We start from the raw sequence: 12,699 nt of genomic DNA, 5'->3' as shown, positions 1-12,699 counted from the left end.
TGGTCACTATATTAAAGTAATTGTTCAATAATATTTGTTCTGTTTGAAAAATCAAAAGATAATTTATATTTGTATCTATTTTATTCTTGTTATTAAATTCTATTCAATATCTAATACATTTACCAAAGCATTAAATTTAATATATTCAAAAGATAATGTAGTAATATTATCTCTATTATTTTTTTTTTTGGAAAAAGGTCAAAACTACCCTTAAACTATCCGAAATAACTTATATATACCCTTAAATTATATTTCGGCTCAAAATACACTTCCCGTCAAACTATTGGGACACACCTACCCTTCTAGTTAACGGAAGTATCCATGTGTGTGTTAAATGCCACATGGACGCCACATGGATGCCACATGTGCGCCAAATAGACCCCACCTCCACATAGACGACTACGGAAAATGGTCAAAACTATCCTTAAACTATTCGAAATAACTTAAATATACCCTTAAACTGTATTTCGGCTCAAAAATACCCTTTCTGTCTAACTATTGGACAACACTTGCCTTTCTGTTTAACAAAAACATCCATGTGTGTGCTAAAATGTCACATGGACTCCACATGTGCATGCCAACCGCACCCCACCTCCACATAGACGACTTAAAGCCCTAATTTCACTCTTTTCCCCCTCATTTCATCATGAAAAGTATATATTGAACCAAAAATAGAAAAAAACATTTGTGGAAACTTGTATGCGTAACCGAATGAAGTAGAGAAATTGCAATTTGACGACCATTACAAATACAATAAAAGAAACGATCTAAGGTATAATATAAACACACTCATTTTAATTAATCAATTAACACTAATTTATTATTTTAATTTCTCTTAATAAATTAATTTTGTTTAAACAAATCTTAGCAAAGCTTTCTTGTTGATTCAACTCATGGCCATGCCGCAAAATAGCAGTTGTCGTAAGAGACCTAATATACTTATCACCAGAACTCTAGGCACATGAAGACGATTACGGCAGCTTCCCTGGCGGTGGTGACCGAGCTCCGCCATCAACGTCGGCGATTTCGCTAATGAGGAAAACTTGACGAACGGATGGGATGACACCTTCGATTGCTAGTACTACATCAACAAAGACCTAGTAAGTCTTTATAGATTTCTTAATTAATTAATTTATTTTACCAATTACCCTATTTTTGTTCAAGTTTTGAGCTTTTGTGGTTCCTAAACCAAAAGATGCTCTAAATGATTGTTAAGGACGTTTTAGATTTTATGGAAAGTTCAAGAAACATTCAATATAATAGATGATTTAAGGATTAGATAGCTGAATTAATTTGAATTTTGTTTAAGTTGTGATCTTCAAACTACATCATACTAGTATCGGAATAAAATGAAATTGAATTGAGTCAATGTATATATCATCATATATCATATATCATATATATATATATATATATATATATATATATATATATATATATACTATCTTAAAAACATGAACTCTCTAACTTGAATATTAAATTACTATAATATCCCCAACTTAAAACACCCAGTTTATTATATATTTTATATTAATATTAAATTTATATACACTATATTATATAAAATGCAGACACCTTTTCACATTGACGGGTAGTGACTTTTCCGAAAGGTTCTGACTTTTTTTTTATAGAGCTGTGACTTTTTCGATGAGTTATGACATTTTCGAAAAGTTGTGATTTTTCTGAAGGGTTGTGACTTATCTGATAAGACACGATAAACACATTTTCATACTACCCTTTGTTGTCTATAAATAAAGGGGGTTTCTCACACTTTTAAATTACGAATTTTGTAAGTTTTCTATTCTTCTAATTAAAACAAGGAAGATTGTGAGAGTTGTTCGATTATGCATTTACAATTTTTTTTTATGGGTAAATTAGATAGATCAATAAAAGTTGATGCAAAAAGGAGAATGAAATAACCTAACTTCAAACGAGAAGAGTATCGTGATAATTAATATGCACTCATTTTCATAGCCAAAAAATATACTTTTGCAGCAACTCTTCCTTGACAAGAAGTTCAATGATTTTTCGTTGCACAAACTACAACTTGGTGTTCAGAATCTGAAAAGTCTCGAACAGTTGGAGAAAAAGTATTTGATCAAAAACTTGTTTGAAGAATCCAAACTACATTTAATAAGTACTCTTTCGTTTTCAATTTATTTGTTGTACTTTTATTTTTATTTAGTTTAATATAGAATGATCTTTTTTTCTTGGGGGTGAGGACGCATCTTTAAGACCACAAAGTTAAAAGACATTTTTATATATTATACATATGATCCTTAAATTAAAAGTCTTCTTTATTTTTTAAAATTTCATATCAAATTAAAATTAGACCAATCTATATCTATCTTTTTTTTTATTTTTAATCTATACTACCTTAAAAGAATGAATTAATAACTTAAATGTTAAATTATTATAATACCTCCAACTTAAAACACCAAATGTAGTATATCTTCTATATTTTATATTGTATTATATTTATTTGTGTGTATTATATTATATTAATTATATTAAAGGCAAACAACTTTTCACATTGAAGGGTTGTGACATTTTTGAAGAGTTATAACTTTTTCGATGAGTTGTGACCTTTTTGAAGGGTTGTGACTTTTCTATAGGGTTGTGACTTTTCCAAAGAGTTATGACTTTTTTGATGAGTTTTGACCTTTGTGAAGGGTTGTGACTTCTTTTTGATAAGGCACCCCGGACAGTTTTTTCATACACTACCCTTTGTTGGCTGTAAAAATAGGGGCTTCATCAAATTTTTAAAGTACATTTAAAAAAAATAAATTATTATTACTATTATTCTTCTTAAAACACACAATTTAATATATCTTCTATATTTTTATGATAAGAAACAATATGCAGTTACTAATACTACACATTTTTAACTATAAATGGAAGGGTTTCCTCACATTTTTAAACTACAGTTTTTTATGTTTTCTATTATTCTCTTCTTAAAACCTCAAGTTTGATTTACAAACGTTGACAATCTCAAAGTTCAGTGAAATTAGAACACTCCATAACATGAATGTTAAATTAATCTAATACTCCAGCTAAAACATCCAATTTAGTATATCTTCTATATTTGATATCAATATTTATTTATATTATATTATATTAAAAGTAAGAACACCTACAAAACAATAATAACAAAGTAATGTACTATGGGGAAGGGAGTAGAAAATTTATTTAAGAGGTGTAACTAAAATTTTTTAAGAGTGACTAATTTTTTATTTAGCAATATTCATATTATTTTTAAAAATAGTGTGGTACATGGTTTGATTTTCACGTGCAACGCACGTGCATCAAAACTAGTATTATTATAAGTGGGAAGCTCCAAAGTGAAAAGTTGAATTACCATTTTACCCCTACACTAAATGAAAATGTTATAAAATATTTAATTAAATTCATCTAATATAATTAATTAAACATTTTTATCCTGAAATAAAGAAAATACTCCTTTAATAATTTGTGAAAAAAATGTAAATATACGTTTAAATAAATGTTAAGTATCATATTGAGTACAATACAATGAATCAACCATAATTATATGCTTCTCCACATATCAATTACTAATTTAAAGAAGTTATTAGAAGTCATTTATATATATATGCAGCGTCTTAACAATTCCAGAATTGATTCTTCATATTCTTATATGTGTATTAATTGTATAATTATAGTCATACGCTTCAACTTTGAACAATAACTACAAATTTGGATTTAATAGTTTTGGAAATTTAACTATTTTTAAAGAATAAAATATAAAGTGTCCTTTCACTTCTTCATAGCACTTATAAAGAAATTTAATGATATTTTAATGATCTTTTTCTAACTTGACTTTTGAGTTTCTATATATCTTGGCTATAAATATCGTTGCGTGTTTCACTGATTTTCGATCTATAAATTGTGTCATGATAAATATTGTCTTAGTTTTGATGATAGCTACTTCTCTTCACTCTTTGTATCTTAATATTTGATTGATAATCTTATTGTAGATTAACTAAGATCTACTTAGATTTCTCTTCTATTTGTTCAAGTGAAATTTTTTTATTTTTGTGTTATTATATTAGTAATGAAGATGTTATACATTTGTTGATGTTCATTAATATTATGTTTGTTACCTTCACCTTTCATCCATAAAATGGGTTGATGACATATTCATGAGAATCCTTTGAGTCCCTCAATTATATAAATCCTATAAAGGATGGCATTGGACATTACATTGTACATACCGGAAGAGATTTTGAATAATTGGAAGAGAATAAAGAAAGTTGTCATCTCTTATCTCTTTACATTTTTTTCTAGTTTCTTCCTTCACATTGTTACTTTTAGCTTCATTTTATAATATTTTTGTTGATTTGTTTAGAGGTGTTCTTTTATTTACCATTAAAAAATCTCTATTTACTTTCTGAGTTAATTCCTATTCAATAAATAAATAACTACAAATAAAAAATTATTGTACACAATAAGACTTCGAGTTTTATGATTTAAGTCTTTTCATGGTTGATAATTATTCTTGCTTTGGTGACCACAAATGTAAGTTGTATAGCTTTTAAAGTACTTTTTTCTGATTTACTATTTTATTTTACAAAATTTATAGTAAAAAATAGAATTACTATTTCTATTAAAAGTGGAAAGCAACAAAATTAAAGGTTGAATTACTAAAATAATCCTATAAATTTGTATTGAGTATAACACTCTTTGAAAATATAAAATCTGAAGAATTTGAAGGGTTACTTAATAATTAAATACAATTATTCAATATATTGACCATATTCATCTACTAAGGCCTCTAGCTACTGGTGAAATATGTAAAGATGTTTGAGATTTTGTTTCCCCTCATTCACTTTCTTTCATTTAATTCATTTTAATTCTAACATGAAGTTTAAGTTACAATTCTCCAATTTAATTAATTATTTTTCTCTTACTTAAGTTAAGACCCATCTTTACAAGAAAAAAGTACATAAATCTTCCATTACAAAAGAAAGGCTTTGTTGATTTTCTTGAAAAGAAAAATTGAGATATCTGCAATATGAGTATGCGTTCAATCTTGCCTAATATTTCTTATATATGTAAAGTTCTCTATATATTTTTCTTAATCAATTATTGTAATTTGTAACTATTTTTTTGTTAATCTATTTTTATTCTATCAGTAAATTACTAAATCAAAATGTACACACATTAAACATATAGTTATTTTTCTTTCACAATATTTGTGATTTCTTCGTCCTTAATATCATAGAGGTCAACATTGGGAATTTTTTATTGTGTGGAGATGTGATGAATATATATATATATATATATATATACACACACACATCATTACAACAACTTCATGCAACTAAGCATGGGCCGGGCACACGTGCAACGCACGTGCCCGGAACTAGTATTCATATAGATATACCCAAATAAGGAAAGGATGAAATGAGGGAAAAAAGAGTAAAATTAAGGCTTTAAGTCGTCTATGTGGAGGTGGGGTGTGTTTGGCATGCACATGTGGAGTCCATGTGGCATTTTAGCACACATATGGATGTTTTTGTTAAACAGAAGGGCAAGTGTGGTCTAATAGTTTGACGGGAAGGGCATTTTTGAGCTGAAATATAGTTTAAGGGTACATTTAAGCTATTTCGAATAGTTTAAGGGTAGTTTTGACCCTTTTCCGTAATTGTCTATGTGAAGGTGGGGTCTGTTTGACGTGCACATGTGGCATCCATGTGACATTTAACACACACATGGATACTTTCGTTAACTAGAAAGGTAGGTGTGACCCAATAGTTTGACGGGAAGGGTATTTTTGAGCCGAAATATAGTTTAAGGGTATATTTAAACTATTTCGGATAGTTTAAGGGTAGTTTTGACACTTTTCTGTTTATTTTTTCTTAAGTTGTACACCAAGTCAATAGTGAACAACTATTGTTAAATCGATAAAGTACTAACAAGAGCTAATGGTTAAAAAGAACATAGTACTGCATGTTTTTGTGAGCTTCCTACATGAACCATCACTAATTAATTATTACTTGTTCTCTTTTTCTACCTGAAATATTATTATTGTTCATGTAAGAAAAAGGAACAATTGATGATTGATGTGTGTTTTGATAAATAGTTGGTGATAGTTTATGTAGAAAACTCGTATACTGATAATTCAGGTATGAAACTAAAAAATGAGAGATACTTTAGGTTTGGTTTTGACCATTCACTCACGAATCATTTTTTGTCTTCAGAGGAAACATTTTGTTTTCTCAAAATTTGGTTGTATAAATTTATTTTAATCTAAACAACAACAAGAACATACCTAGTGTATTTTAATAAAACTAGTTTGTGGACATGTGCGTTGCACGTGTGTCCCTTGTGATTTTTTATAGATTCATTTAAACAATTAAAATTTATTCTATTTGAGCAACCAATTATAAATTTTGAACTTTGATGAGTAGTTAGCAAACTTCCAACAAAATCACAGATGGCTAATAACTTGAACGAAAATAAAAATACAAATTTACAACAATTAGAATATCATAGAAAATTAAATTAAAGAATTCTATTAGAGAAAACACAAAAAATAGAGAAGAAAAATATACAAAATACACATTCTTCTAAGACTTTATTCATAACAATATATATGGAAAAAGAAATAGAGAATTCGTACACAATTTTCATTACTATATTTCATACTGGATAATAGTGAAGAGTGTTGCTTGGTAAAAATTTGAGTAAACAAAATATACAATTTCATGACTACTCATAGAAAATAATAAAAGAGAAAATAACTTATAACTTACCTGTTAAATATGTAGCTTCCATTTCTTTTTCTATTGACGTTGATATATAGCTATATATATTGTTGATTTACCATTTCATTATGGATAAATATATTGATGAGAAGATCTGATAGTTTATTATCAATTAAATTTGATAATTGACAATTTTAAGAAAATATGCAGATAAGAAAGACTCAAAATATTCACTCAACACATGTGACTCATTAACTTTCAAAATGATAAGAGGTGAAAAGGTGAAAACATTTTCTTTTCAATGAATACATTCATTATACTAATAATTCACCCTTTAATAAACTTCTACCTAAAAACGTTTTTTATTGCAATCATTTAGCAAATAACAATGTAGGAAGTAATTTTTAACAGTAAAAGGTAAAGGGTCAATCAGTTTCTCATTTAATTCATTTATTAGTAGGTAAATTTATTATTTAGTACCAAGTAGTATAGGAATAATATTAAGATGAACGTAAAAATGTGATTTAATTTTTTATGAATATTTTGGAATTCAATTTTATAAATTTTGGGGTTTCTCACTTATTAGTATTATTATTATTAAAATAATAATAATAATAATAATGATAATAATAATAATAAACTTTAATCCTTTATAATAATAAAAAAATTGACTTAACACCTTTCCACTTTTAGTATTTAATATAATATGATGTGATTAATATCTCACATTTAACCAATTATTTTTTTATAATATTTTATTTTAGTGTATGTAGGGGTACAATATTATTGTTAATAATATTAATAATTGACTTAACACCTTTCCACATTTATAGTATTTAGTATAAAATGATTTGATTACTATTTAGCATTTAATTAATTAGATATTTTACAATATTTAATTTTAGTGTAGGGGTAAAATAGTAATCCAATTTTGAACCTAAAACCTTCCCACTTTTAATAATACTAGTTCTGGGAACGTGCGTTGCACGTTTGTACCCTACTACTGTTGTATAAAATTTGTATTGTGGGTGAAAAGGTTACGCTGATTTTCAAACAGAAACAACTCAAACACACTAATTAACTAAAATATATCCTCAAAAAGCAATTTAAAAAAGATGAAGACACTCAAATAATATAAAGGAGAATTCTTCTTACCTTTATATTAAATATCTTAAAATAAAAAATATTCTAAAGTTTCTTTCATCATTTTCTCCTATAAATTCGAAGTGTTAATTAAATTTATATCCTAAAGGTGGAAGAAATGAAGAATACGGAAATATAATAACCAATTATGAAGTTATGTTTGGAAACTAAAAAATATGGAAATATAAAAAACAAAATTTACTTACAATTCCATATTGATAGAGTTTTCATCTCGATGACAATTTACATATTTCTCAATAAAAAGAAGATGAATATGCATGAAATAAAAAATAATACAAATAAATGAATTAGTAAGGATTCTTACAATTACAAATTGGTAATGAGAATTTTACAAATGATGCATATTAACCTAACATAGAGGGCAAGCTGATCACAAATTTGGATGAAAAAAGAAAATATAAATAATGTTGTTGGAGTGTCTTTTTGATAGACTCTTCATTACCCCCACTTATTACAAATTAAGATTGAAGGTTATGTTTTAACACTTCATTAACCACATTTAGTACATGAATACGATGATTGCATTAAGATCTTGTTTGATGCATGAATTTAAATATAATAATAATTATTATTATTTAATATTTAATTAATTAATTATATATTGATATTTAATTTAAATTAATTTAGTGGTAAAATAGGGGCAAAATGGTAATCCAACTATGAGGTTAGGAGCTTCCCACTTTTAGTAATATATGATATGATATGATGATTTAGTATTTAGTATAAAATGATTTGATTACTATTTAGCATTTAATTAATTAGATATTTTACAATATTTAATTTTAGTGTAGGGGTAAAATAGTAATCCAACTTTGAACCTCAAACCTTCCCACTTTTAATAATATATGATATGATATATGATATGGTATGAGAAGAATAGATTGTGGATAAATTTTACCTCTACCTAGGGAGTGAGGTAAAACAACTACCATTTTAGATAGACCATCGACTCAAGGCAAAAACATACCAGAAAAAAATATAATGGAAGTAGCAGAAAAGTACTAGAACAAAATAATATTATAATCAAACCACATGAAATGAAAAATATCAACAAAAATCGAAGAATAAGAGACTAAAAGTGTAGCAGTACGATTACTAGTAAGGGTAACAAGACAATACACTCCTACCTACTAGTAGGACCCTTGCTTAACTACTAGTCTTCTATCGTAATTCGTGTCATCCACACCTTACTATCTAATGTCATGTTCTCAATAATACTACAATTGTGTCATGTCTCTCCAATACTTCGTTGATCTACCTTTACCCCTCCTGAATTCATCCATAGCCAACCTCTCACAAGATATCTAAGCATCTCCTCGTCATATGCCCGAACTATCTCAACCTTGCTTCCAACATCTTGTCCTCCATAGTAGTCACTTTCATCTTGCCTCAACTATCTTATCTCTCTTAGTAAACTCACACATCCATTAAATCATTCTTATCTCTTCTACCTTCATCTTGTGAATGTGGAGTTCTTGACTAGACACACTCCACCACATACAACTTAGTTAGTCTAACCACCGCTCTATAAAATTTGCCTCACAGTTTAGGTGATACTTTCTTATCATACAAAACTCCGAATGCAAACGTCCGTTTTATCCACCCTGCACCAATACACCGAGTGATATCCTCATCTATTTCTCCACTTCTTGATAGTAGACCCAATTTACTTGAAACTACCTTTTTTGGATGACTTATGTCTCAAGCCCTACCTCCACGTCAGCTTCATGAGGTAAAGCTTCATGTGTTACCTCAGAGAACTTGCATTCTTAGTATTTTGTTTTGGTTCTGCTCAACCTAAATCTTGTAAACTCTAAGATTTATCTCCAAACCTCCAATTAGCATTAACTCCTTGGTGGTCTCGTCAATCAAAACTACGTCATCCACAAATAATATACACAATGACACATCACCTTGAATTTACCACAGCAATATATCCAGCACCAAGGAAAATAAAACGGGCTAAGGGTTAATCCCTTGTGCAACCTCATCGACATAGAAAAGTGCTCCGAGTTTCCTTCCACCGTTCTAACTTGTCTTGATTCCATAGTACATGTCCTTAATGTACTTAGTGTACGCTACCTACACCCTCTAGCCTCCAAGAACCTCCCTTAGAACTTTGTCGTAAGCCTTTTTTAGATTGATGAACACCATGCATAAGTTCTTCTTCCTTTCCCTACACTGCTCCACCAATTTTCATACGAGATGAATGGCTTCAATAGTGAAACGTCTTGGCATAAATCCGAACTAGTTCCCAGAATAGTTTATGATCCTCTTCAACCTCAAATCCATCACCCTATCACAACCTCTCATAATGTAGCTTAACAACTTGACCTAAAGTTGTTATTGCAATTCTGAAGGTTGCCCTTGTTCTTGTATTGGAATCATCGTACTCCATCTCCATGCTTCAAGCATCTTCTCTCTTTTTCTTTTTTCAAAAGAGAAATCCTTTATTGTAAGTGTTATTAGAACACCCTATCCAAAAAAAATAAATTAAAAATTAAGGGGACTTTGGGTCATGATTGTGAGTATATCAAAAAAGTAATTTTGTTCTCAATGTAAAAAATGATATTTTAGAACAAACAAATATGGCAGAGAAGTCTGCAAGTCGATGGCTTCAATTTCCACCCTCATGTTGCTGTGGGCACCAATATAATTTACATGAGCTGCAAATACTAAGTAATTAATTTAGGCGAGATCAAGCTTTCTGTATAAGCAATTCCTTCCTTAACAGTATAACTTTCGGGCCATAATCCAGATGGTTCTCTAGAAGTCATCAATGCAGAACTAACATATCCAATATGTTTGCTGATCATTAGTAGCACTTCACCATCTGCAAACATATATTTCTGTTTGAGTGGAATAAAAAAAGATTAGTTTCTTGTATTGTAATCAATCGAGTCCTAGATGACACCATAATCTTTCATTATCCACAACTTAAACCGGCATATTATTAGATATACAATAAAAGCAAAGCATTCTTTCCAATACTGGAACACCATGGTCCATGAAGCAGTAGGCAGAGTATAATGTCAACATCAAACATTTGCTCGAACAACGTTATCTCTCATACACCTCATTTGACATATTAAATGAAACGATAGTATAATATCCTGAAATGCTCCATGTACAAATGCAAAATAATCCTTACCATAATTCCTAAAACCTCTAACATGCTGAATGCCAGTAGGACAACAAATTCTTCTCCAGGAACCACTTTTTAGCACGAGAATTTCAATCGAAATATTGTGACTATTACCTGCATTCATGTTAATTGCTAGGATCTTATAGTCTTCACTAGTTACGTTATATTCAAATCCGCATACACAATGTAACAGTGAAAATTCTGGACGGGAAAGTACTATTGATTCTCTTGTGCAGGGGTTCCATAGAAAAATGTGTTTATCGAGTAAATCAGAATAAACTACAAGAAGAACTAATCCATCACAAGAACAATATATTTTGGAATTATTTGGTTTGCAGTTCGAAGCGCAATCAAATTTGTTCATCCTCAACCACTTGTAATCTGTAACATACAGAAAAAGACAGCATCTTCAGACTCAACCATTATCGTGGTTTTTGGACATTATTATTTACGAGTTCATACTGAAGTGTTTTTTGGAGTAGAAGATTTGCTAAAGAAAGGTGAAGAAAAATTTGAAATATTTTGGGATCATCACCTATTAGATACTACACGCTTATAATTATGTAGTTACTGTTAGCATGATAGACAACTAAATGATTGTATATATTAATGTAATTATATAGTGATATAAATTAGCATGATCATATACATTTGTTGTAGAATCATGTGAATAAATATTGTGATAGAATAGCTGATTTGGAGGGATAGCAAGGCAGATTTAGAGGGATTCAATGGCAGATTTGTATAGATAGAATAGCTGATCTTTAGGGATAGGAATGGCGGATCTTTAGGGATGTGCAATCTTTATTTTCTCTATATAATGGAAAGACTCTCACTTTGAGAGGCATTCAGCTGAAAATTGACAGTTACAAACACAGACATTTACACGTATTCATATAGAAAGCACACAGTTCGGAAAATTAAGATAATAAATTAAGCAATTATATTACATCCTAAATGAAGCAACGCCATATAAAGAGGTATCCAAAAAAGAGTTGCGGAAAATTTTGCTTGCATGTGTGTATGTATTATGTTGTCAATCCATACACAATAATGCTTATTCATATTAAAAAGATAGGCAAACAATCCCGTGCACATAGCCTAGCTAGCAAACTCGACATTATGACAAGTAACTATATCAAGAACTAAATGAAATTTGCAAGAAATATCAATAAAAACCAAATATGGCGGATATCAGTCATTCAAAACATGCAACATGAGTACTTAATTATGTTTAGCTTCGAAAAAGCAAGACAAATGCATCAAACTTATTAACCAGAAAAACGAAAAGAATCTTGTTTTTCTCAAACTTAGAATAGTTCTTAATTTTTCAAGTTTCACTCAACTTTCTTGAGCTTTGCCAAAACAACCTGATGCAGAAATATGCCACCAAAATCAGTTCACTGAGCCCGACCTAAGCTGATTAGTTGCAAGCCAAGCGACCAAGGTATGCACGGAATCTCAATGCAAAATGGCAAATAACTGCCACTCTCCTCCTGCAGACGGGGCAAGTGTTCACAATCTTGTTCCACTCTTTGAGACAATCCATATGGTACATATGGCCACAATCAATTCTTGCAAGTTCTTCTTTGTCACAATACTCCTCCTAAGACACACATAATCCAAAAAAAGAAAAAAAGGTTGGTCAATCGAACTTTAGGA

General features: G+C 29.4%; 1 protein-coding gene across 1 annotated transcript in view; it reads right to left on the bottom strand.

Moving 5' to 3' along the window:
- Positions 1–12,460: 12,460 nt before the first annotated feature.
- LOC125826057 (transcription factor SRM1-like) overlaps positions 12,461–12,699 on the bottom strand; it is a 944-nt gene continuing 705 nt past the window's right edge. Inside the window, exon 3 of the mRNA XM_049505358.1 lies at positions 12,461–12,643. Within this exon, the coding sequence (XP_049361315.1) occupies positions 12,461–12,643 (183 nt within the window). The remainder of the gene's footprint in view (positions 12,644–12,699) is intronic.

The sequence above is a fragment of the Solanum verrucosum genome, unplaced genomic scaffold, assembly GCF_900185275.1.
Source record: "Solanum verrucosum unplaced genomic scaffold, falcon-dt-bn FXZP01000125.1, whole genome shotgun sequence".
NCBI classification, from domain to species: Eukaryota; Viridiplantae; Streptophyta; class Magnoliopsida; order Solanales; family Solanaceae; genus Solanum; species Solanum verrucosum.
This window is presented reverse-complemented; position numbering and strand designations above follow the sequence as displayed.